Source organism: Carassius carassius, chromosome 39, assembly GCF_963082965.1.
Source record: "Carassius carassius chromosome 39, fCarCar2.1, whole genome shotgun sequence".
In the NCBI taxonomy this organism is placed as follows: domain Eukaryota; kingdom Metazoa; phylum Chordata; class Actinopteri; order Cypriniformes; family Cyprinidae; genus Carassius; species Carassius carassius.
Genome location: NC_081793.1, coordinates 6337521 through 6365016, shown reverse-complemented (window position 1 = coordinate 6365016; position 27496 = coordinate 6337521). Strand labels below are relative to the sequence as shown.

Here is a 27496-nt window from a genome sequence, read left to right as displayed (position 1 = left end):
TTCACATGTGAATGTATTTTTGATCATAACATTTTATTATTATTATTAAATGTAATGTTCTGGAAGACTGTTAACCTGAAGGATTATTAAATGTTATAATTAGATAAAATATTTAATTAAAAAAAGTAAGAAAACCAGGTGTTTTTCCCTCTACTAGAAGGAAAACTGTTTGCTAGATAAAGCAAAACACTAGTCATGTTGATACATGTAGTTTCCTGGTTAATCTGGTAATACCTGTCTCCATTAGTATACCTCACCTGTACTATAGACTTGGAGAGGTGCATTATAGAACTGTTTTGCGGAGGGCTCTCACCCTTGTAACAAAACGAAATGTGGGAGATTTGAGATGGCTGGATTTATGCAGACAGATTGCACAACAGAAATAACAATGAAACATTACCGTCTGCAGCCGCGAGAGGGCGCTCTATGCTGCTCAGTGCTCCTGTAGTCTACACTGGAAACACAGAGCGCCCTCTCTCGGCTGTTGACGGTAATGTTTTCTCTTGGTTCTAAATAAATAGTCCAGTGCGACTTATGTTTTTTTCCTTGTCATGACGTATTTTTGGACTGATGCGACTTATACTTAGGTGCGACTTATAGTCCGAAAATTACGGAAGTTGGACAAGTTAAAAATATTACATTTGAGAAATCACCTTAATTATGTCTGATGGGGGGTGGGGGGGGGGGTGGGGGGGCTTTTGAGGTATAGTGCCCAGGGGCACCCCACTGTCTTAATACGTCCCTGCTACTATAAAGTGGCTTTCCACTGCATTCATGTTTTTACCCACAGACATTTCACCTCTAAGGTCTCAACAAACTAAATGAACACACAAAAGAGTTCCATTTGAAAGATGGTGAAGTCTCAGCGCACACCTCCTATGAAGTAATCATCATGGATCAATGGTAGTACGAAGGTGTTTTGCAGCCAGAATAAACTTTTCCAGAAAGTTTGCTTTGGCAAGCCATTTTGTACTCTCAAAATTAACACAAAATGAATATACTTTGGACAGATTTTGTTCGATATGACATCACATCAGTTCATTCTTCGATTTTGCTTGAAGTATATTGGGCCCTAAATGCAGAGGTGGAAAGAGTACAAAAATATTCTACTCAAGTAAAAGTACCATTACATTAATGAAATTTTACTTAAGTACAGGTAAAAGTACCAGTCTAAAAATCTACTCAAGTAAAAGTAAAAAGTAGCTCATTTAAACTTTACTCAGAGTAAAAAATACTTAGTTACATTTTAACAGTGGGAGGGAGTCAAAATGGGGCAGGCCAAGGGTGTCAAACTCAGTTCCTGGAGGGCCACAATCCTGCACAGTTTAGATTTAACCCTAATTAAACACACCTGATCCAGCTAATCTAATCATTTAGGTTTATTTGAAAACTACATGATACGTGTGCTGGAGCAGGGTTAGAACTAAACTCTGCAGGGCTACGGCCCTCCAGGAACTGAGTTTGTCACCCCTGGGATAAGTCTATTAATCTCAAACTAGTTGTTTTTAATTAAAGGAATCAGTTATTTAGAATAATAAAACATTTGGGCTGTTACCAGGCAAATCAGTATCAACAGTATTTAATGCAGAGGAAATGCAGAAGATTCATTGGAAGTGGCATTTAGATGTATTACACTGTTTAGTGCAGGACAAGAATGCATTTAACCTGCAGTTACCAATGCATGAATAATGTTTTGATATACAAGACATAAAATGTTGAATACTCATTTGAAATGATAAGAAATTAATTATTTAAAAAAATCAAAAGATACTTTAAATGTGAAATTAAAATGGCCAGTATGTGTCAGCAAGTCACTGTTAATAAGTGAGTCATTGCGATTGAACCGAATCATTTAAACGGTTGATTCATTCAGGAACGAAACACTGTCACGTTGCTCAGAGACGCAAAACTGTGCTTTGGTGGCTGTGTTTGGTATTATTTTCTGTTGTAGAATTAGAGCTAAAAAGGCAATATGGTGTCTAAAACGCAAGTCTCTTAATTAACTTGTTTACTGAACTGTTATATATATGTATGTATGTATATATTCATGATGATATTTGGAGGAAAAGACGGCATTCTTTGTGTGATTTTGATTTAATATATGAAATTATATAAATATGTGAATTTTCTGCCCCTATATCTTCAATTTTGTGATCATTCTAAATGCATTTAGGAGACTGAATCACACAGTGAAAGAACGCACTATAAATGCGCGCGCATATCATTAAAACAAAAATAGCACACTCCTCACCACGGTCTTTTTAGCTAATTTGTGCAAAACCTCTTGCTAAAATGTCAAAGCTTCATTTTAACCACCAATACAACGATGCAATTATTTAGCTTACCTCTACATTCTTGCGCAGGGTTGATGTTTTGTCGAGATTTTATAAGCTGCTAGTTTGGTCTTCCTAGGCAAGTACAGCTTACACTGCATAATAGAGCATTCATATGACCAGGGGTTCACTTCATTTCCTTCGAGTTCAACTGCAGAATATGACGGGGTTTCGTTTTCAGCGGTGTCTGCACCACTAACGCCTGTTTTGTCTGTCTGCATCTTTCTTGTGATTTTAGCGCCAGTTTGCCCTCCTGCCCATTATTTACTGACGTAGTTTCCAGCGAGCGATTTTTTTCTTTCTTTTTTTTTTCTTTTTTTTTTTTACTCAGTAATTAATGTGTTTCAAAATGTAGCGAAGTACAATACTTCAAACAAAATATACTTAAGTAAAAGTAAAATTACAGATTAAAAAAATTACTTTAAAAAGTATTAGTACACAAAAAAGCTACTCAATTACAGTAACGCGAGTAAATGTAATTCGTTACTTTCCACCTCTGCCTAAATGAATAACCTAAAAAATGCGTCCGGATGGGATTTCTAAAGTGCTTTTGTTTTCTACAGTCACCATTCACTGTTTGCATTTTTGTATTAAAGATACTGCAAAGGGCCGGCTGCAATCCCGCTCCCACTGAATTTCTTACCATTACGGCCTGCTCCTGCAACGTGTAGGCTATGTTCTGCTCCCGAGATTTTTGTGTCCAGTCCCACCCACCCAATATACTCCACTATCCATATGCAGAGAATATAATATCTGTAGAATAAGTTGAAATCGATGTTCACTTTAATTTTAGATTTTACAAAAATCAGAGATGTATAGTAACGAAGTAGAACTACTTCACTACTGCACTTAAGTACTAAAAGGCGGTATCTGTACTTTACTAGAGTATTATTTTTTTCTTCTACTTCCACTTTTACTTCAGTACATATTTCGATGAGTTTAATACTTTTACTCCGATATTTTTTATGTGCTGCATCGTTACTCGTTACAATTATAAAAATGTTACGAATCATTCCATTACAAACAGAACTGTAGATGGCAGGTTTGATGAAGCTGGCACATCATTGAGCGAATCAAGCGATTAAGAAGACTGCGCGTGCTGACTGAACTGCTGTGAAGAGAGAGATGAACACCGAGCCGAGCCAGATAATGACTCGTTCACGAGTCAAGAACCGGTTGCATCGGTTTTCGAATCACCAGTAGTTCTTTCTGACAGTTCGATTCAATAAACCAGTTGAAGAAAACAGTTAACCGATTCTTCTGCACTCGACGTAATGGCGTCATTGGCGTTGACTGCAAGCCTTCGGTTTACCTGGGCTCATAACATTAGCACTCATAATCAATCACCAAAAGAATCAGTTCGGTTCAGACGCTCTGTGTGTCGGTTTGCTTTCACGCTGAATCACACATGCTTATCATCAGCTCCTCGGTTCTCGAATCGGACACGTCTGACAGAAACGGTTCTTGACCACTGATCTATAATATAAGTTATATATATATAGATCAGTGTTCTTGACTCGTGAACGAGTCAGTCTGTTGTTCGTTATCTGGCTCAACTCTGTGTTCATCTTCAGTTCTCTCTTCACATCAGTTCAGTCAGTGTACTGTTTGAGTAAATTAATTACTCCGGGATATTGTTTTTTTTTTTTAACTCAGAGGGAATGTCAGCCACATTAAACAAGTTAACAGCTCAAGTCATTTGTGGATTAATGCGTATTGGAGACGCGAACCGTTTAAAACAATTCAGTTCGATTTGGTGAACTGTTTCAAAAAGATCCGGTTACATCGAATGATTCGTTCGCGAACCGGATATCACAAACTGCTTTGTTTTGAACTGTCTTACAACAGACACGGAAGAGAAGACAATGATGAATAAAGTCGTAGTTTTTGCTATTTTTGGACCAAAATGTATTTTCGATGCTTCAAAAAATTCTAACTGACCCTCTGATGTCACATGAACTACTTTGATGATGTTTTTCTTACCTTTCTGGACATGGACAGTAGACCGTACACACAGCTTCAATGGAGGGACTCCGAGCTCTCGGACTAAATCTAAAATATCTTAAACTGTGTTCCAAAAATAAACGGAGGTCTTACAGGTTTGAAACAACATGAGGGTAAGTTATTAATGACATAAGTTTGCAAATTGGGCGAACTAACCCTTTAATCTGTTTTTTGTTTACAAAAAGTTACAGTCAAAGGAATTGTGATTGTCCTTTAGGTTAATCATTTGAAATAGTAAAAACAATATGTTCAAACTTTTGACTACTTTCTTTAATAACTACATAACACAATACTTGTACTTTTACTTTCAGTACTTTAGTAAGTTTTCAAATAGACTACTTGCAATACTTAAGTACAAAAAATGTTGAATACTTTAGTCCTTCTACTTAAGTGTGGTGCTTAAAGAGCACTTCAACTTCTACTCAAGTCATTTTTTGATAGAGCACTTGTACTTTTACTCAAGTCTGGGTCTCTAGTACTTAATACATCTCTGGCAAAAATGCACGCTCTGTGTAAAGTAAGCACATCTTATGAGAAAGGATATTTGTCACTGAGCTCAGGATGTGTTGAGCAGCAAATCCTTGTCAGACTTCTCTCCTTTCAACCCGTCTGAACCCCACTTCTGTCAAAGTCCCTTTTTTATTCTATAGTCTTTGCCACTGTCCTCTTTTCGGGAAACTAAAATATGGTCACGCCAAGTGGCAACCTTCCGTATTCTTTTGTGAGGCCAACACGGAAGTGACTTAAACTGTAATACATCGACTGGCCGCTAAAGGCTGGCTGCCAAAGGGAGTCAATCCCATAGACTCCCCATGTAAAAATTTGAAGAAAAAAAAAACTTTACAGCAGATAAAACATGTCTACAGCCTGGTTAAATTTTTTTTGGTCTATATAGCTAATTTTGCCCTTAATGACAACTGTGAGGGGGGTGATTTTTTTTTTAACTCATCTGTTTAAATTATATTAAGCCTTAAAGTTCTGCATAATTAAGGGCGTGGCCACTTGAGTGACAGGTGGATTGCCGCGCTGTCACTGCCTTTGTGCAAGGTGGGCGTGGCTTCAGCAACCAGCTCCCACCTTTTTGCCCATTTTCGATTATCTAGGCATAACATCTCAATTACGTATGTAACCATGGTTCCCTGAATAGGGAACGAGATGCTGCGGTGACGTCATCTGCTGGGAACACCCTTCGGTGTGACGAATGTCTGAAGCCCTATACCATCCCACCAATCCTATTGGCCAAATAGCGCTTGGCATAGCCCTACGCATGCGTACGCATCGTATACCTGGGTGCCGCGCGCCATTTCGCTCAGATTTCAAGAACTGAAGAAGAAGAATGCTATCAAGGTATGGCACGGCCAGGACCGCAGCATCTCGTTCCCTATTCAGGGAACCATGGTTACATACGTAACCGAGATGTTCCCTTTCATAGGTCACTTCGATGCTGCGGTGACGTCACCTGCTATGGGAACGCTATACCATAACGCCTGACGCACCTGATAGCTGGGATCCAAGGAAGCATCTGCTCAAGCGGAGAGAACCCGGGAGCCAGGGGCCATCCTTACATCCAGACTGTAAGACTTGATAAAAGTGCTCGGTGAGGACCAACCTGCCGCAGCACAGATATCATCCATAGAAGATCCACTGAGAAAAGCTTGAGGAGAAGCCACTGCTCTCGTGGAATGAGCTTTAACTCCTAAGGGCGAAGCGAGTCCACGCGCCTCATAGGCTAAAGATATTGCCTCCACCAGCCAATGGGACATGCGCTGTTTTGTAAGCGCATGGCCTTTATTCTTATGTCCAAAACAGACAAACATGGGGCTGTACGATCCACATAAGTCTTTAAAGATCTCACAGGGCAAAGACTTAGATCTCCAGACCCCGCCTCAGCAGGGGATAAAGCCTCCAGTACCACTTGCTGAAAGCGAAAGGGATTAGATGCGACCTTAGGGACATAATTAGGCCTCGGTCGCAACAACACCTTCACACAGCTCGGTGCAAATTTCATGCACGAGGGTGAGACAGAGAGAGCCTGTAAATCCCCAACTCTCTTGAGGGAGGATAAAGCCATGAGAAGAAGTGTCTTCAGAGTCAGAATTTTATCCGGTACCGTTTCCAAGGGCTCAAACGGATGCCCTGGTAAACCCTGCAACACAATGGATAAATCCCATGAAGGAACTCGCACAGGGCGGAAAGGCCTCAGCCGTCGCGCACCCTGTATGAAACGAGAAACCAGTGGATGACGGCCCACTGAGGCACCGTCTATATATTCGTGGTAAGCTGAAATGGCTGCCACGTAAACCTTTAGAGTGGCTGGTGTCACTCCATCCAAAAAAAGGTCCTGAAGGAACTCCAGTACTGAAGCCACTGGGCAGTAAACTGGATCCATATTACGAATTTCACACCAGGTTTGTAAACAGTCTCCACTTGAAAGCATTTAAGCGTCTCGTAGAAGCTGCTCTAGAATTCAGTATAGTCTCGGTAGTTTCAACAGAAAGACCAGGACATACTAACTCACTCCGCTCAGAGGCCACGCCCACAGTTTCCATAGATCCGGCCTCGGGTGCCAAATCAGTCCCTGTGCTTGGATAATAAATCCTGTTTGAGGGGAATCTCCCATGGAGAGCCCGCTAACAGACTGATCAGGTCCGCAAACCACGGCTGTGTGTGCCACCGCGGAGCCACCAGCAGCAGCTGTTCCATTCTGTCCAGCCGTATTCTGGATAATACCGCTGGGATCAAACGAATTGGGGGAAAAGCATACAAACTGGTCCTGGGCCAACTGTGAGCTAACGCATCCAAGCCCAAGGGAGATGGGGGGCATAGGGAGAACCATAGTGGGCAATGCGTAGTCATGTTCGACGCGAATAAATCCACTCTCGCTTCTCCGAAAATCTGCCATAAGAGATTCACCGTTTGGGGGTGTAATCTCCATTCTCCTTGCTCCAGAGTCTGTCTGGATATCAAATCCGCTCCGAAGTTCAAACATCCGGGGACATGAACAGCTCGGATCGACAGAAATTTGTTCTGAGACCAAAGAAGAACATGTCTCGCCAGCCTGCACAGGGGGCGAGAGCATATTCCTCCCTGATGATTCAGGTATGACGCAACTGCTGTCTGATCTGAGCAGCACATGACGGCCGATCAGCAGATTCGAGAAATACTGGAGTGCCAGAAAAACTGCCAGTAATTCCAACCTGTTTATGTGCCAACTGCGTTGTGCCGCTGTCCCCACTCCGTGGGCTGGGCGCCCTTGACAAACAGCTCCCCAACCGGTCAAAGACGCATCCGTCTTTGGTGTATCCGTGACAAATTGTGCGTAACACCCATTGAGAAATGTCGGGCAAGCATTCCCACGCGGTCCGAAACAATACTAGCGTTCTCAAAATTTCCGCTTCCCGCAACGCTGTCATACACGTTAAAATGTCCGGGCATGAAAAGCTTGTGGCGTTCGTGCACAGGCGAAGTGTATGCATAAGAGCCGTTGCGTCTCGTTGTGTATAATCCTGAAACGTGTCCACGGCAGGAATTAGGCCAACAGATTGAACATCGGGCTCTGCCGCTAGCGAAAAAGCGGCGGCTGTGCGAGCCGTCATAAAGGGTCGTCTGTGCAGGACCCTTGAATCGCCCCTCGAATTCTGAAAGCTGGATTGCGCAGAGTGTCTGAGGGAACGTTTGGCGTTACAGCTCGATCCAATGCTGCTCAAAGCACTGTTTGCTGCGAGACAGTCAATGTTAGAGCGTGGGGACTGCAGTGAGAGGGTTGGATGTGCATTAGCAGTCCAACAGCACTCTCTAGTGGAGGGCACAGTCCCTGGCGAACAGGAAGGAAGCGCATGCGTCAAAGTCGCTGTGTTTCGTTGTGTATAATCCTGAAGCGTATCCACGGCAGGATTTAATCCAACAAGATAAACATCAGGCCACGCCGCTAGCGAGAACACGGCAGCTGTGTGAGCCGTATAAACTGGCCGTCTTTGTCAGCCTCTTGTGCCGTCCCTCAAACTCTGAAGGCTGGATTGTGCAGAGTGTCTGAGGGGCGCTCAAATGATAGCGCAATTCAATGATGCTCGAGGTGCCTTTCCTGCGAGACAGTCAATGTTAGAGCGTGGGGACTGCAGTGAGATGTTTGGATGTGCATTAGCAGTCCAACAGCACTCTCTAGTGGAGGGCACAGTCCCTGGCAAACAGGAAGGTAAGCGCATGCGTCAAACTCGCTGCGTTTCGTTGTGTATAATCCTGAAGCATATCCACGGCAGGATTTAATCCAACAAGATAAATATTGGGCCACGCCGCTAGCGAGAACGCGGCAGCTGTGTGAGCTGTCATAAACTGGCTGTCTTTGCCAGCCTCTTGTGCCGTCCCTCAAACTCTGAAGGCTGGATTGTGCAGAGTGTCTGAGGGGGCGCTCAAATGATAGCTCAGTTCAATGACGCTCGAGGTGCCTTTGCTGCGAGACAGTCAATGTTAGAGCGTGGGGGTTGAGTACGAGAGGCTTTCTCGTTAAGAACCGCCATAAAGAGAAGTAAATTTGCCGAAATTAGACATGACTCGATATGCCTTCGACGAGACTTTAGGCCGCGGCCAAGTTCGGCGCGATCCGTATGGCTAGAGAGTAGTCAAAAAGCGGCACTGAGTCTGGGGGGGGGGGGTAGTTTATCCACCACGCGGGTAGCCAAATAAATAGCTCACTGAGGAACGGGAGGCGCGTTTCTCCTGTCCACTCGGAGGGAGAGAACTGCATGTGCCGTCCAGAGCCTACTCTGAGTTCGAAGCCACGGTTGGACAAACATAGTTTGAAAAAGCAAATCTGCTGATTAACACGCTCGAGTGGGGGAGAGCGAGCAAGTGGAAAAACTCCAGTGCATCACTGTATTCATAGTCAAGCCGCACATATCGTCCCTAACCAACACCTCGTGCGGGGCCTCGGCGACCGCAGAAGCGAAACGGTGGGGGTTGGGCGCGAGGCAACTTATAGAAATACACTCCAGAGCGCGTTTTTTTTTTTTTTTTTTTTTTTTTTTTACTGTAGCCTTAGGCTATCACGGAGAGAACATGTAGAGAGGCTGCTAACGAACCTCTCATGAGTGCCTCCTCGTGATAAACCCATTATACGGCTCTTACCTTTCGTTGACTCATCACGTCCGCGAAGAGGAGTTAACACTGCTCGTAGAAACCGCTGGAGAACGCGAGATGAATCCTAGGGCACAGATGATTCGCTTCCCTGAAGGAATGAAATCTGAGCAAAATGGAGCGCGGCACCCAGGTATACGATGCGTACGCATGCGTAGGGTGGTGCCAAGCGCTATTTGGCCAATAGGATTGGCGGGATGGTATAGGGCTTCAGACAATCGTCACACCGAGGGGTACTCCCATAGCAGGTGACGTCACCGCAGCATCGAAGTGACCTATGAAAGGGAACGCATGTTGACACGCTGCAAAGAATCTACGGGTGACGTCAGGGACACTACGTCCATCTTTTTATACAGTCTATGGGTCACCCTAATAAGATAACATTAGACACTAGTACGTTTTAAGGATGAAATGTTAAAACGGCTTGCCATACTCTGACTGTTACCGATTCCGCATTATTCGCAGCGTGACGTTGGCGCTAGAGATCACATCTTTCAGTCTGAAGTGCAAGAGGAAAACAAAACGGAAATAACGCAGCTGACGGACGGAAGTTTGCATGCTCAAGATGGCGCTGGACGGGATCGAGCAAGTAAGTGATATTTTGTGTTAAATCTTGAAAAATGAACAGTGCAGTTAGCTGTGTTTTATAATTCAGCATAACATATTACATACGATGAACGTGCTGTAACTGTATTGTTAGGAATATAAGATAGAATAGCTGACTTTAAGACGCGTTTGCTCCGAGTGAAGCAGAGTTTGCTGTCTCATTGTGTCACACAGAACATGGGAGATCTAGTTACAACATGAAAAATAATTAATGTTTAGCTTTAACATGCATTATCACTGATAATAACAATAGATCTCTCTTTTCTAATAATAAGAGAAGTCTCCGATAATCAAAACTCTGATCATAACACAGAGAATCAAAGTCGCTGGTGTCTGATCATAACATCATAACAGAAATCTCAACTCTCTAATGTTAGGAATATCTTATTACTGATCATAACATGCTAAACGGTTCATTTATAAGAAAACAGCGCGAATAATCGCTTTACTTCACCCGGCTCTGTTACACTACCCGACTATTAATAAACAGACATTTTATGTTATTAATATTATTGTTAATAATTTTTTCCAGATGGATATTGAAGACAGTAAAGGAGGCACTGGTCTCCGACAGTATTACCTGTCTAAAATTGAGGATCTTCAGGTAAGAATGAAATTGTTTGACTGACTATATTTACAATGTGAAGTACTATTGTGAAAAATACGTATATTTTAGCCTGCTTGTAAAAAAAAAGTTTATTTCAGTTTATTGCTGAAATAATATAATTTAAAAGAATATTCTGAGAAACTAATGTAATGTTTTTTGACACTTAATTGCATGTTATTTGCATGATAAATATAATGTTTTATATTTTACATTTCTCTTAAATTCAGGTCGTTGTACTTTAGAGAGTTAAGAGTTTTGACCAACTTAAAGGAGCATTGCGTAGGTTCTGAAATGTCTAACCGTTACTGACACCAGTGGCTGTTAGAGGAACTGCAGCCAGTCTCATGCTCGTTCTCAGTGCGCACGCTCTCTTTTTTTTTTTTTTTTTTTATACTTACGAGGAGTGTCCGTGGGTGTCTGAATTGTGCTGGAGGCTGGTCGCTTCTTTCCATCTGCAGAGTCCATTTGAAAACACTATTGCCGCTGCTTACTATAATGGCTGGCGTGCCGTACGGTTGTAACCCCAAGTAGACGAGAACGCACATGACGTCACATTTTGTGAATTTTCGTGCCAATTCAGGCACGACTACTCCACACAAAATTGAGCCTACAGGCTGACAGGTGGACAGTCGAGGTGTCATCCTTTTTTTTACATCATGGTTGGCTCATACATGTACAAATGAGAACTCTATCTTAAAGATTGTTTTTAAGTAAAAACCTCCACATAGCTCCTTTAAGTACATCTTTATAATATGTAATTTCTACGGTGGCCGAGAGAGCTCAACATGCTGCAACTTAAGAAAACATATGCAAATTGAAAAAACACCAGCCAATGAAGAAAACATCTTCATCAGTTTGACAACACAAGTGTTGCAAATCCTCACAACACATGAATATAAGGAAACGCGCTGCAAATCCTCACAACACATGCAGCGAAACGCGCTGCAAATTAGAGTCCTGCACGGGTTCGGGTACCCGACGGGTGACCCGCAAATTTGGCTGAAACGGGTGAAAAATATCCAACTGTGTCGGATACGGGTGCGGGTCGGGTTGGACACAGGGGAAACACGGGTTTAAACACGGGTTCAAAACAGTCACGTCCAAACGTAAAAATAGGCCTACGTTCCACTTTTTAAAAAATCACAACCACGCAAACGGCTGCATGAGTCATTAGTTAACAGACGTAAAAGATCAGCCAGCTGTTTTTTTTTTCGTTGTTTTTGTTTTCCGTTTATATATATATATATATATATATATATATATATATATATATATATATATATATATATATATATATATATATATATATATATATATATACAGAATCTGAATTAAAATGTGTTTGATTTAAGCCTATTTCAAAATTTGTGTCATAAAATTATACCGCGCATACAGCTCAACTAACGCGATCGTTATAAAGGTGTTTAAACAACAATACACTTCCACTTGCATGTATTTGACAATCGGAATATCAGATATTTCATTCCATAGCTAACACATTTGTAAATATGGGCCTAATCTAGGCTATCCAGGGTTGTTTAATGTGCATGTGTTGTAAAGGATTTGCAGCACGTTTCGTTATATGCATGTGTTGTGAGGATTTGCAGCGCGTTTCGTTATATTCATGTGTTGTTAGTATTTGCAACACTTGTGTTGTCAAACTGATGAAGATGTTTTCTTCATTTGCTGGTGTTTTTTCAATTTGCATGTGTCTTCTTAAGTTGCAGCGTGTTGAGCTCTCTTGGCCACTGTAAATTTCATAATTCTATTATTTTAGAATTAGATTAAAGTGTACTGCTGAATGTACTGACAAGCAATTATGAGAAACTAAAATATACTTCTATTAAAACTTGTATTTCATGTGTTAAAATATTGTTTGTAACAGCATATCTGTAATAATAAAGCTGCAATTTGGAGCCTTTCGGTAATATATGAAATAAGTGTCATCAGGAACTTTACATGTGATTTATGTTAGGCAACACATCAAGACATGCAGTTCATTAAAACACAGTCCATAAATTTAAACATAATGATTTAAAATGTACTTTAAGTACACTTAACTGACTTTTTTTCATTCATATGTGCAACTACATTTTATTAAAAATATACTTTAAGATTTGAAGTAGACTACAAATGCAGGTTCAATACAATTAAGCACACTTTGTTTTCACAAGGGTATGTTGTCTAAATGTGCTGGTCTCTTTACTCAGTTGACAGTGAATGAGAAAAGCCAAAATCTCAGACGTCTGCAGGCTCAAAGGAACGAGTTAAATGCCAAGGGTAAAGCCATTTCTACCTGCTTTCTCATAAATGTCATTTTGTGGTGTTCAAATGCATATGCCAAATAGAATATGCTAAATATGTCATCAGTATGTGATTTGTGCTGTTTCTTTTAGTGCGCCTCCTACGTGAGGAGCTTCAGTTGCTGCAGGAGCAGGGGTCTTATGTAGGAGAGGTGGTGAGAGCCATGGACAAGAAGAAAGTGCTGGTCAAGGTTTGACAGCCATGATTTCCTGCTTACATGATTTGTGCTGCGATGTAACTATGCAGTTTTGTTAATCATTTGTATTTATGCTTTGTTTTTAGGTGCATCCTGAAGGAAAGTTTGTTGTGGATGTGGATAAGAACATTGATATAAATGATGTAAGTGTTTTGTTTTGGGTTTTTACTAAGGCTGGTTAAACGATAATCATAATTATTTTGCTCAGAAAAATTATAATCATAATTATTAAGAGAACAACAACAACTCATTCGCAGGTTGTATTTTTCATCATCTAGTTTCCTGTTATGTCCTATTTATATTATATACATTAACACACTCTTTACATTATAAAAACTGGTAAAATTCTAATTAGTTTATGTCAGAAGCTAAAACAGTAAAATTCCTAATAATAATTTAATAATAACAAATTATGGTTCCATATATCTATTAAAACAAGCAAAAAAGACTTACGATGCATTGAGGTTACTTAAGTGCATGTATTCAGCGACCATAATCGCAAACAATATAGTTGAGATTGATGAAAAACTATATTGTCGGGTTTCATGTTTGGATTTATTACTGTTCATCACTCAGAAGGTTTGCTCGCAGATTTAGTCGCTACAAATAACACAGACGGCCTATGTGCATGGTTGTCAGGTTGAGAAGATTAAAGGGAGAAGATTTTGGGGATGTGGGAAGATTTGCATAACACCACCCAAATGTTTCACAAAAGAAAAAAGGTGTAACTTTCGCGAATTAATCTTTCTATTTAACCAAATCTTCTTAGTGAACCGGTCAAACCAGTTCACCAAATCGAACTGAAGTCTCATCCTGCTGGGAGATGCACAGTTTGTTAAGGGGTGTAACATTTCGGTCACATGCTTGAGGCATACGGCCAATCACAACACACTGGATAACTGGCCAATCAGAGCACACTTCGCTTTTCAGAACGATGAGCTTTGTAAAAATCGACCCGTTTCAGAAAGGCGGGGCATAGAGGAGAAACAATAATGAACCTTAAACAGCGTAAACACATTTCATTACACCAAATACACAAAATAATGTTAATTTTAGCAACATCATATGACCCCTTTTGATAAAAGACAAAATGTATCAATTTAAAAGAAAAGCTCCAATTGGGGGATTTAAGCTCTTGACATCTGGCAACCCAACAGATAAAAGCTTGTGGACACTCATTGCCAATACAAGATGATCACAATGTAAAAAAAAAACATAAAAATATTGGTCACAAATTATATTTAAGTGTGTATCCCTATTTCATACAGTCAAAAATGATACCTCAGAATTTCAGGAGAGTATTCAGTTTTTGCCTGGTGGCTCATAAAATCGAAAAGAGTACTGATAGAAAAATGTTTTGATATTATAGCTTTTTTGTATTAATGTTGATAGTAAACTAAATCCTCATATCCAACAGGTAACTCCAAATTGCCGTGTAGCACTTCGAAATGACAGTTACACACTACACAAAATTCTGCCAAACAAAGTTGACCCGCTCGTCTCACTGATGATGGTGGAAAAGGTGCCAGATTCAACATACGAGATGATTGGAGGGCTGGACAAGCAGATCAAAGAGATCAAGGAAGTGATTGAGCTTCCAGTCAAGCACCCAGAATTGTTTGAGGCTCTAGGAATTGCGCAGCCTAAGGCAAGTGATGACATATCTTATTCATGTCATGTGAAAGAGTGCTACCTTCTCAAAAAAAGCTCTGTTGGCCTGCCAGATCTACTTCATCTTCTGTAATGTTTTGTTGGTCTGCAGGGTGTGCTGCTGTATGGACCTCCTGGAACAGGAAAGACCCTGTTAGCCAGAGCTGTTGCCCATCACACCGACTGCACCTTCATCAGGGTGTCTGGATCAGAGCTGGTGCAGAAATTCATAGGAGAAGGTTGGTTATGCTTCCAGACAAATCACTTTTTTTTTTCTTCTGTGGAACCCAAAAAGAGATGTTTAGCAGATGTTTTTTTTTTTTTTTAAGTCTGATTTATCCTTTTTTGATTCTGTGTGTTCATTCCAGGAGCTCGTATGGTGCGAGAGCTGTTCGTCATGGCCAGGGAACATGCGCCCTCCATCATCTTCATGGATGAGATCGACTCCATCGGCTCGTCTCGGCTGGAGGGCGGATCAGGAGGAGACAGTGAGGTGCAGAGAACTATGCTGGAGCTCCTCAACCAGCTAGATGGGTTTGAGGCCACCAAGAACATCAAGGTGAAAAGCAAACACCTGTAACTTATGTGCTGATCCTAACACGAGACTAAAATGACAATAAAACTGCTCCACACGGACTCTATCTCTGCAAGCGTGGTGAGTTGGGGTCGCTTTGATGTGCATTCGAAAATCTGACACACGTCAACCACCTTCCAAAAATGATATGCAGAGTCACACATAAACCTTAGTCAATCAAAGAGAAGCTTCAAGGGCTACAACTGGTTTTCCAGTTATGATTTGGTATTCAAAATATTATTTAATTTATTATTTAAAAGTATAAAATAAAACATTAATAAAGAAATATATTAGTAGTGTACTATTAAAAAAATTAAATGCTCTGATTTTAACTCTTGTTTTTGGAATTGAATAAATAAATTAAACATGAAAGGTTTTTGTGTCTTTTACTGATCACATGCCTTAGTACTATTAAAAGTTGTTTGCAAAAACTGGTCAGATGTTACATTGCTCATTCAACTGCTTTTCCAAACTTCACCACCAGGGGTGCTGTGACCAAACAAAACTACTCAAACTTACATTAATACTATTTCTTTGATTGGCTCCAGCTGTATTTTTATAATTTGCTTTAAGGAAAGTCTGAGTTTCCCGAATATGTTCTTGTTTCCCTCAGGTTATCATGGCAACAAACCGTATTGACATTCTAGACTCTGCGCTTCTTCGACCAGGCCGCATTGACAGGAAGATTGAATTTCCTCCTCCCAATGAAGAGGTTAGCTGGGATCATTGTGTGTTTTTACATTTCAATATCATCTTGATACTGAAATACTGATGCTTCTGTTTTTGTATAACTCTCTATTATTGAAATTATAAATATTAGGAGTAACCTCATAGTGTTATGTTGTCCTCTTCAGGCCCGTTTGGATATTCTGAAGATCCACTCCCGGAAGATGAACCTGACGCGTGGTATTAACCTGCGCAAGATTGCCGAGCTGATGCCAGGAGCGTCTGGTGCTGAGGTCAAGGTGAGGGCTCAGTCTCCACCATACATGACGCAGAGCTACACTCATTTCCAGTCATTTATAGACGTCTATACACTTTATTTTCAACAAGCTGTTTTTTTTTTGCGCTCGTCTGACAGGGCGTCTGCACAGAGGCAGGGATGTATGCTCTGAGAGAGAGGAGAGTCCACGTTACCCAAGAAGATTTTGAAATGGCAGTAGCTAAGGTACTGAAATCACTTTCTTTTTCAATCGTTCTGTTGGTACAACTAATATTTAAACCTACAAATTCTTGTTACGTTTTCAGTGAATAGCTCTCATTTATAATTGACTGTATGTTTACAGGTGATGCAGAAAGACAGTGAGAAAAACATGTCCATCAAGAAGCTCTGGAAGTAAACATTAGACTATGTAATGTGCTTTTTTGTTTGTCTTTAAGGTGCTTCATCACCCAAATGTATTCAGAATAAATTTTCTCACTTAACATGCTCTCTTTTTCTATCCACTTCTAAAAAAAACTGTACTTAGAAATGCATTTACATTGAAAAAAAATGATTGTCACATACACCTTCACTGTAAGTGCTCAAATAATTTTTTTTAAGACAAAGGCCAAAGAAAATAAAAAACACAGAATCCCCGAAATTAAAAGTACCCTTGACCTAAATTAGAAGTTCTTAATGAGTGTGAATTTGAATTTGAGTCTGAATTCTTTTCAATGCTAGTTTTGTGGTTAAACATTAGTTATTTGTTCCCAATTGTCATTTCATTAAACTGAGCTCAATATACTGTCAAAATTCTTAACATTTCAATTTTCCCATGACCAGAAAAGTCCACCACTTTGTTTTCAGATTTAATAATAAAAAATAAAAAAGATGGGGAGGGGGAATTGATTGCACAATAGCTAGAGCATTGTGGGAAGTAAACCAAGATAGTTTAACTGAATTTAATAAAAGTTAATTAATGTATTCTAAGAGATATATAAAGTAATTACAAGTTTTCATGGATTGACACCAGTTTGAAAAAACAACAACAATCAGTTCATTTGATTCTAGTTCTGTTTTAAATGAAATGGAATTGAAAGTCGTTCTCAGTTCTGCATGGTGTAAACTGTGCTGTTTACAAACCCAACCCCGGATGAGTGCTGTCTGCCTGGAAGTGTGCAACTCAAAGTTCTCCAAAGACGTTCCAGACACTTTTGGAAAGCACGTACAGTCTGACTGACTTTGACTTCCACTTTCTTCTGCTTTGGGGCTGATGATATGACAGCTGTGAGTATGACATTTCTAAAAACACTAGAATATGAAAACATGGTACATTTTACAATGCATTTTTAATTAAACTAATCTAGTTCTAAGTTAACTTGCTTGAGGCTATTAAAAGCACATTATGTAGATTTAAGATGCTTCTTAAACCAAATTGATGTTCACATGTATCCTAGACACTTGCTGACTGCTTTTCCTTCACTATCCACTCCAACTCATTAATTTTGTTTTAAATAAAGGGTTAGGTTTGAAAAACATTTTTCATGGGCACAATGTATATTTGTCTACAGTAGTAATATAAGATCAGTAGAGACAAATTCAGTCATTTAGTGTTTTTTTTAAACAGATTTTGACAGTTGACAACCTGAACACTACAGGGGCCCTCTATATGAAATATTGACTTTTTATGGTATTATTAATGGTTATACCAGGTATAACTACATAATTATGGCAAAAAAAAGCAAAAATTAAAAAAATGTTTATAGCTTAATTTTAAATTTAAGTATCCCTCATACAAAGATGATTGATTTTGGGGGACCATGCCATCTAATAGACTGAAAATAATTTTTTTAAGGAATATATATGCCTTTTAATACACAGTTTTAGTATTTTGACTTTAATCTCCACAAAAAAATAAAAATAATAATAATTCAGAAATCAAAAGTTTTCAATAACACTTTAGGGACGAGTTGTCACTTTTAACTAGATGCTTATTTGCATGTATATTACTAGCATATTGGCTGTTTATTAGTACTTATAAAGCACATATTAGTGCCTTATTGTGCATGACCATATTTTAGATCCATAAACCTACCCCATACTTAAACTTAAAGGGTTAGTTCACCCAGATAGCAAAATTATGTAATTAATAACTTACCCTCATGTTGTTTCAAACCCGTAAGACCTCTGTTTATCTTTGGAACAAAGTTTAAGATATTTTAGATTTAGTCAGAGAGCTCTCAGTCCCTCCATTGAAGCTGTGTGTACAGTCTACTGTCCATGTCCAGAAAGGTAAGAAAAACATCATCAAAGTAGTCCATGTGACATCAGAGGGTCGGTTAGAATTTTTTGAAGCATCGAAAATACATTTTGGTCCAAAAATAGCAAAAACGACGACTTTATTCAGCATTGTCTTCTCTTCTGTGTCTGTTGTGAGAGAGAGTTCAAAACAAAGCAGTCTGGATATCCGGTTCGCGAACGAATCATTCAGTTCACCAAATCGAACTGAATCGTTTTAAATGGTTCGCATCTCTAATACGCATTAATCCACGGAAGACACGGAAGAGAAGACAATGCTAAAAAAGTCGTTGTTGTTGCTATTTTTGGACCAAAATGTATTTTCGATGCTTCAAAAAATTCTAACTGACCCTCTGATGTCACATGGACTATTTTGATGATGTTTTTCTTACCTTTCTGAACATGGACAGTAGACCGTACACACAGCTTCAATGGAGGGACTCAGAGCTCTCGGACTAAATCTAAAATATCTTAAACTGTGTTCCAAAGATAAACGGAGGTCTTACGGGTTTGGAACAACATGAGGGTAAGTTATTAATTACATAATTTTGCTATCTGGGTGAACTAACCCTTTAACAGCTACCTTACTCTTATTATACCTAACTTAATAAGCAGTAAATTGGGAGATTATTGAGGCAAAAGTCATAGTTAATAGTTGGTTAATAGAGAGAACTGGTCTCTAAAGTGTGACCAAGCTTTCAATATAGCAGATGTATTCAAATCAGCGTCTGTGTCAGCTGCATTTGTTAATACATTCATAGATCTGTACACAAATAATAAACCTTAAGTCATTAAATCAATTGCATTTTACTCAAAGCTATGCTAACTTGTTCTGATAACATACAGATGTACATTCATATTTAATATTTTTTTTCTCCAGACTTTCCTGCACACTTTAATGGCTGATGATATATTCTACTATATCCAGTAAGTATGAAGCGCATCAGATCTTCATAAGATCTTTCTGTATGTAAGCTACACATTGTTTGTCTGATGATTGCAGGATGTGGCTCCCGCCGCTGCTGGTTTTGACCGTGAGTCTGTGTATACTGAGGTACTGCTGCAAACTGTGCAGTAAAGTCTCAGACACTGACTCAGATCTCGACCTGTCAAACAGTGACCATGTCTACGTGATTCCCAATCCCATTCATGTGAGAGAAGAGAGAGAGGAAAGAGACGAGACAAACTCTGATGGTGATTCTGAGTTCGCACCACCACCACCACCACCATATGAGCTAGTGTGTCCACCACCATCATATGCAGAGGTACATCTGCCTGTCTATCTAAAGCTAAACTGGTTTTAGATTGTCAAGCAGTCTACGTTTCAGTTGGTCATTAGCTCAAACTAGCTATTACTTACTTAGGACAGCTTAAGCTACAGAATGTATTTCTTTGCACAGAATGTAATATAGTTTCAACAGACTTATGATACCCCCCCCCCCTTTTTTTTTTTACAGTCCAGCTTAAAATTAAGCATTTGTGATGTTCAGGTGACTCCAGATTCAGATATGGACACTTCCGACACGGCGCCTCCACCGTACAGCCCACCTTTAAATATGATCATGCCACAATCATCCAGCCGTCAACAATAGACACTGCTGAATATATATTTTTGTAGTTGTGATATTAGATTCCACGCAAGTTCAGGTCTGTTGGAGTTTTCCCTGAAACTTGGTACAATTTTCCAGAATGGTCATGAATTGTTGTTTTATATTAATGAGAAAATGAACCAAAGTCTGTCATACTGCTACTCAACAGTCCCACAGGAAGATTTTTTTTGCGTTTTTACGTCAGAGATATTTATTTTTTTAAGAGCAAGAAGTTTATTGCTTTTGCGAACCATGTCAAGAGGAGTGGCTGAAATACAACCATATTTTTCGTAACTATGTAGATCAAAAATTACTGGGATATATTCAGTTTTCTAGTACATTAGAAATGTTGGTAGCACTTTAGTTTTTAGGGGAGGTGTTGGCGCACTGGAAAAGACACATGCCTTTGGTGTGAGAGACCCGGGTTCAAATCCACTGTGAGACACCAATGTGTCCCTGATCAAGACATTTAACCCCTAGTTGCTCCAGAGGCGTGCGACCTCTGACATATATATAGCAATTGTAAGTCACTTTGGATAAAAGCGTCAGATAAATGTAGATAATAAACTTATTCTGCATGACCACATTTTAGATCTCATAAACCTATCCCATGCCTAAACTTATCAACTCTTAATAAGCAGCAAATTAGGAGTTTTATTGAGGCAAAGTCATAATTAATAGTTGGTTAATAATGACAATTCTATTATTGCTACTTTGCAACTGCATGTCAGCTAGTGTATTGGTAGACTGTCTGTGTAACATCTGCTAACACCTTATTTTGATGACCCCCCCCCCCAACTTAATTGGAGCTTAATTGGTGAATTGGTGGGTTTTTGTTAAATGTGAGCCAAAATCATCACAATTAAAAGAACCAAAGACTTAAAATACTTCAGTCTGTGTGCACTGAATTTGCACTGAATTTGAGTTGAATTACTGAAATGAACTTTTCCACGACATCCTAATTTATTGAGAAGCAGCTGTGTGGGTGTGTGTGTGTGTGTGCGTATAAATATGTATATATGTCTATATATGTATGTGTATATGTATATACGTGTATATACTTGCCAAATAAATAATTGGACATGAACAACTTGTTTTAGTTGATATTAATTTTATTACGTGAGAAAAGTGTGAAGTGATTCGAGAGACACAGTGAAACTATTACAGTCATGTCGGAAATCAGTTTCCTGGGCAAAGCTCAGTTACACAGTTTACCATCATTATAGAAAAATATATGAATGCAGAATGCTGCGATTGATCAGTCACAGTGAATCATTCTAGAATTCTTGGATTGGAATGATACAGTTTGAATCTTTAATCTTTTATAATGCATAAATACCAATCAAATTACGTATTTCGTGACACATTTGGCTGTTCTCTGAACTGAAATAGATTTTGTACTAACAAACGTTACAAGAATGCAAACAAATCAGAACATGCACGAGAATATGACACGCCAAAACAATCTTCAATTTTGCTTTTAATACACAAACTAAATCCCTGCAAAACACTACGTTATCAAACAGCTTCGATACATCCAACATGATTCTGAGTATCTTTATTGTAATGTAGGGTGCTAAAACATATTCTACAGTTTCTATACAAATATACAGCCCTACTCTCACAGGAATAACAAACGTACAGCACTGTACAGAAGTCCTTTAAAACAAATACAGATATACAGATCAGCTTCGTTTCTTTACAAAATAATAAACCAGCTTTGTATTGTTGTATTTTTGGTGCAAAAAAATCTAACAGGCAAGTTCACATAGATTACAGCAGTTAACTAGACTTCTAGCCACTGTGAGAAACGCAGACCGAAGAACCCAACTGCTCTCAGAAGACCCAGCTGACAGGAACCCACTGGTGGTCTGTGCTGAGTCTGTCCAGTGCCCTCCTGAGGCTGCGGTACGCTCCGTCCAGGTTGTCATTCACAATGCTCAGATCAAAATAATGACTGTACGCCCTCTGGATCCTTTCACTCTCATCCACTGTCCGTTTGAGCTCTGAATCCTAAAGAGAGAGACATCATCAATGTAATATTCATCAACATTCAAAGAACTAATCCTTCTCAGAAATTACCGTCATCTGTTTAGTAACAACACCAGCCTCAATGGCTGATCTGTTCATGTCTTTCAGAACCTCAAAGTTTGGGGCTTCGATGAACACCACATATGGAAGAAACTCGGCTGTTCGCAGAACTTTGAGTGCCTGTAGGAGAACAATGAAACATATGAAATGGGGTGATAATTGTATAACTCTAATATTTATTTGCATTGCTGAAAAAATGCCCAGTAGATTTCCACTGTGAGTAAATTCACTCGGTATCAGTGCAATAGCTGGGTTCCGGATGTAAAAACCTCACTGATTTTCTGCATAGGGAAACTTACTTTTAACAATAACTTTAAAAGACAGAAATGTTATGAGCTCAGAGGTTGTTAAATGGATGGTATATGGTTTTATTTACGTTATTCAATTGCTTTATTTTAATTATTTAAAAAATAACCGTTACATTTGTGGTGGAAAAACTACATTACCCATGATGCCGAACAGTTAAAGCAAACAAATCATGCCAAAAGAGCTTACAGGGAATGTCCACTTTCATGAATCACAGCGAACAACGTAATCGAGTTGATCATGCAGTCAAAATGTATTTGTTTGTTTGTGTGTGTGTGTATACATTTATATATATATATATATATATATATATATATATATATATATATATATATATATATACCATATATGCAATATGCAATATATGCAATATATGCAATGCATATATATATATATATATATATATATATATATACACCAGTTCAAGTTTTTGTTGATCCAAAAATCTATTCAATTAATCTATTCAACTAATCAATCTAAAATCTATTCAACTCATCAATCGTGAACAATAATGCTTTGTTGATGCCAGAGGTCAGATGTGAATGGTCAGACTGGTTCAAGCTGATATGCAACAGTAACTCTAATATCCACTTGTTACAACTGAAGTTTGCAGAAGATCATCTGATGTCAAAACTTGATGCAGTAGACCACTCTGGGTGCCACTCCTGTGAGCTCAAAACAGGAAATTTAGGCTGAATGAATTCACCATAATTGGATTGCATAAAGAGAATATTGGAAAAAGTTTGCCTGATCTGGTGAGTCTAGATTTCTGGATGGTAGGGTCAGAATTAAGCATAAACAACATAAAGGAATGGAGCCATCCTGTCTTGTGCTATAAATGTATAAACAATTAACAATTTTAAATTAATAGTTTACTTCCCCACAGTTTTTCATTAATTTGTTCACGGCTTATAATGCTTGAACAAAGACTTGTTTAAAATATCCCTATGGGAAAATCAATGAGAAAAATACTTCAGGAACCAACAAAGGTGGGCAGGCACTCATGCACTCTGAAGGATATCGAAAATGTAAAAAATGTACCTGCGGATTGACATCTAGAATGCAAACCTTCCCAGAGTCCACAACCTCATGAATGGAGTCAATCTTGGTACCGTAAAGATTTCCATCATATTCCCCGTGTTCAAGGAAACGGCCACATTTGATGTCGGTTTCCATCTCACTGCGAGACATAAACAGGTACATCTGCCCCTCCTTCTCATCCACCTTGGGTTTACGAGATGTGTCTGTCCAGAGAGACAAATAGGGCAGGTTAACATTGGCACTGCAAATAATCCAAATAATCATTTATTGATTATTACACTCTCAGAAAATAAAGTACATAATTGTACCTTTAGGGGTACAGTGTTTTGTCACTGGGGTCACTTGTCAGCTTTTGTACCCTTGGCAACAGGCTTGGGAACATATTTGTACCTTTTTGATCCTCAAAAAGGTACATACATGTACCTTGAGGTCCAATAATAAGCCCCATTGGGGTACGTTAGTGTTGATTGTACCTTGGGGGACAGAAATGGACTCCTACTGTACCCCTATTTCTGACAGTGTATTATTATTATTATTATTATTATTATTAAAGATTAGATAAGGTAGATTTTATTTTTACATTAGTGAAATTTCAGTGAAATTCTGTGGGGGGAAACAGTTACATTTACTGTCAACAGCTTTCTGTTGGTTAAATTTGCATTATCAACTGCAATGTGTATTACAATGAGAAATATTTATGGGGAAAAATGTTGTCCTCACGAAAAATCCCGACAATATTCGCTGAACAACAGTTAAGGTGGCCCCATTTTAATTACATCCAACATGAAGCCCATTTTTAAACATTAATATTTAATAAATGAATATAATATATATAAATATGTATATAAATATGCACTGACAAGGTGTGGTGGTTCCGTAACGGTGTGGGTCCGACACCAAAAGTTTATTTTTCAAGCTGCGGCGGCCCACACCCTGTGCTCCAATCAGAACCAGCATCTTCCTGCGGAATGGAGGCACCTTGGCCACTTCCTCGTAGATCCTCAACTCATGTCGGTCGAACTCTGGTATGGTGAAAAGATCTCATCTTTTGTTAGGCTGATTAAGTGACTATATCCAAATCTATCATTTGTCAGTCCCAGTTCAGTTAGTGAGATAAGTTTGGCTTTTACCGAGGTTCATTTACTTGATTCCTCATTTTCTTTGACTAAACACATTTCAGTTTATGAACCTCAAGCACTTCTCCTGAAATGGAACTGACTGCAAACTCGTTATGACAAACGACTGCCATTAAAAAAAGTGTCATTTTAGAATGAACTCATACAACTGATAACAACAACAATCACAACACAGAGCAAGGGTATGACACATGCGCGTCCATCGCACTGGACAGCAGTCATCTTTACCAGCATTCTTTGTAGTCAAGTACATCATCTTCTTCTTCTTCTTACCCCCAATCCCTGCACACAGAGGCCCTGCGGACATCAGCACACATCCTGGTAGTATAAACACGCAGAATGACTCCTGTCTACTGCAGAAGTCAAACACATCACTGTCCTTTTAACCTCAGACCACAATTATCAAACCTTTTAGATCACTCCAATGTAATTATCCTATTTCACTAAGTAAAATAACAGAATACGGATTTTGAATGAAATGAGGATGAATAAATAATGGCCTGTTCCTATAAGCAACAGCAGAGCATTCTGCTTACAGTAATCACACAGACCACGCTGATCTTCCTCCAGGGGGCGCTACACTTCGTTCAGTGTCCCCTCAGGCTGTTAACAGATGTACTCTTTTGAAGTTAAATATGTCAGTGACAGACAGTTCTGAGATATTCAGATTCATGCAATAGTTTAGATAAAACACACAAAAACAGGTATCTTATCACTTCACTGCAGTGTCGATACGTTTTCATGTAATTTTTTCTTCTTTCTATCTGTTTTTGCTGATTATGCTTACTTCAAAATACATAATTTTAGTTGTATTCATGAAAATGTGAAAATCTTAAGATGCTTAAGTATGCTTAAGTGTTAAAAAAGCCTGTAAGTGACAGAAGATGTGCACTCTATTAATCCTGTAAAGCCTGACATCTGAAATAATAGTGAGAAAAACTATTTTTAGGTTTATGTTTTAGGTTTTTTATCATGTTTGATTGATCAGGGTTTTGTTCTCATACTCAAGGAGGAAAAACACAATTTGAAGTGAGCGAAAATATGCAATTTTGTACAGATGTTTTTATTTACATGACAAAAAAGGTTAAATTCGAATTTGTATCGTAAACCAATGAGTTCCTAATAGTAGTTTAAAAAACTACTTACATAAAAGGCAAATAAATATAATTTGTCACTCTATATTGCTCAAAAATATGTCTTATTTAGATTATATTTAATAACTGAGAGATATAAACGTTCCTCAAAAGCCTGATTTCAGAATGAAATATAAATATAATTAAAACAAATTATGATTTACTGTATGGATATTAAAGTAAAGTTGCTTCAGTCTAGTAAATGTTCATCTTGAAATATTAATAACAACATAAAAGATATTCATTATAAAAATTGTTAAAAGGTTCACAGCAAAAGACATGTACCCCAACCTGAATTTATTATATATAAATATCTTTAGTGCTCTGTGTCCTACCTGTGCTAGAGAGCTCCAGGTCTCTCTTGACAAATGCTTTTCTCTTCTCCTCTAGCAGCTGACTGGGGATCAGGCCTGCACTGCCTCCTTCTAGATGACATGCCTACAGGTGAGACCAGAGTCAAGGTAAGACCACCATACCGAGCTTAAACATCACCACAATATATTCACAGACACACACACCTGCCACCAGTTGGGGTCCTCCTGGTTGAAGATCTGAAGGATGTCTCCACTGTTGAATTTGAGTCCAGCTTCTTTACAGGGGATCAGATTGTCATGAGAGGGGTCATAGTCAAAGTGACACTTCACAAAAGCCTGCAGACAGACAGAAAGAGAGAGTAAAGACAGGGAAACACATGGTTCTTATTACTGAATATGTCCATCAATCAGAGTGTCATACTGACAGCCTGCTGAAAACACTAGGGGCGTATGGCTAGCATAAATGGAAGTGGGCATATCTATATCTCTAGTGATTCACTTATACTGTCAACATAAATACACACTCAACTTCATCATTTCCAATCAAGCTGTAATTTTGTACATTTAAATGTGAAATATTATCTGTGTGCATTATTATAAATTAAATACTGACACTTGTAAAAAAAGAAGTACTCTGTAAAGTGTACTGCCAAAATTCACTGAATAGAATGAATGGTAAATAAAGTATACATTAAATGTAATTTTTCAAACAACACACTACAGTTAAAATTATAATCAAGTATTTACATGTGCTTTAGTATGCTAGTCAACACGTCAAAATAAGTGCACTTCTGTAAGCACAACAAAAGATGACAAAAGGTACAACTTTTAATTTGACATTGTTACAAGTGCACTTAAGTGTGTTAAGAAACAGTCATGAGAGTGTAATCACTGTATATACACTTTAGAGTGGCTTTTTATTTGATTAACATTATGTTATCAGCAAGTACAGTTCTTAAAAATATATTGATTGGCACTGTCGTCTTGGCTTGCTTAGTTGGGGACACAATTGTTGCCAACATTATTGACTTGATTGCACAGAAACTATTTGAAGAGAACTGAACTGAGCTTGTCGATGATGTCACCGAATCAACAATCAACTGACTGACTTTTCTGGTTTCGCAAAAGTGTTTTCTAAAATCCTGTTGTCATGGCAACTGTAGTCACCTGCAGTCCAATGGAATGTTGCTATTAGGTGCTCGAACGCCAACACACAGAAAATACGCCTGGATTACATCATTCAGACAGGCAACAACAAGCAT

At 38.8% G+C, this 27496-nt stretch overlaps 2 protein-coding genes across 5 annotated transcripts in view; one reads left to right on the top strand and one right to left on the bottom strand.

Annotated features, from left to right (window-relative positions):
- The first annotated feature begins 9946 nt into the window (after positions 1-9946).
- Positions 9947-16821, top strand: LOC132121296 (26S proteasome regulatory subunit 8-like). Its single transcript, XM_059530570.1, has 12 exons — positions 9947-10056; positions 10606-10677; positions 12891-12960; positions 13077-13174; positions 13267-13323; positions 14598-14828; positions 14943-15069; positions 15199-15389; positions 16018-16116; positions 16259-16369; positions 16486-16572; positions 16691-16821. Exons 1-12 carry the CDS (start codon positions 10024-10026, stop codon positions 16742-16744), a joined length of 1230 nt encoding a protein of 409 aa, XP_059386553.1. The 5' UTR covers positions 9947-10023; the 3' UTR covers positions 16745-16821.
- Positions 16822-21304: 4483 nt separating this feature from the next.
- The window catches only part of LOC132121294 (MAGUK p55 subfamily member 2-like), a 36169-nt gene continuing 29977 nt past the window's right edge, over positions 21305-27496 (bottom strand). For 3 of the 4 annotated variants that reach the window (XM_059530568.1, XM_059530567.1, XM_059530565.1), the window contains 7 exons: positions 26439-26570; positions 26256-26358; positions 25016-25084; positions 24512-24673; positions 23652-23854; positions 22296-22424; positions 21305-22226 (listed from right to left, as the gene is read on the bottom strand). In XM_059530568.1, coding sequence (XP_059386551.1) covers positions 22050-22226; positions 22296-22424; positions 23652-23854; positions 24512-24673; positions 25016-25084; positions 26256-26358; positions 26439-26570 — 975 coding nt within the window. In that variant the 3' untranslated portion in view covers positions 21305-22049. The remainder of the gene's footprint in view (positions 22227-22295; positions 22425-23651; positions 23855-24511; positions 24674-25015; positions 25085-26255; positions 26359-26438; positions 26571-27496) is intronic. The other variant, XM_059530566.1, reaches the window with a different exon arrangement.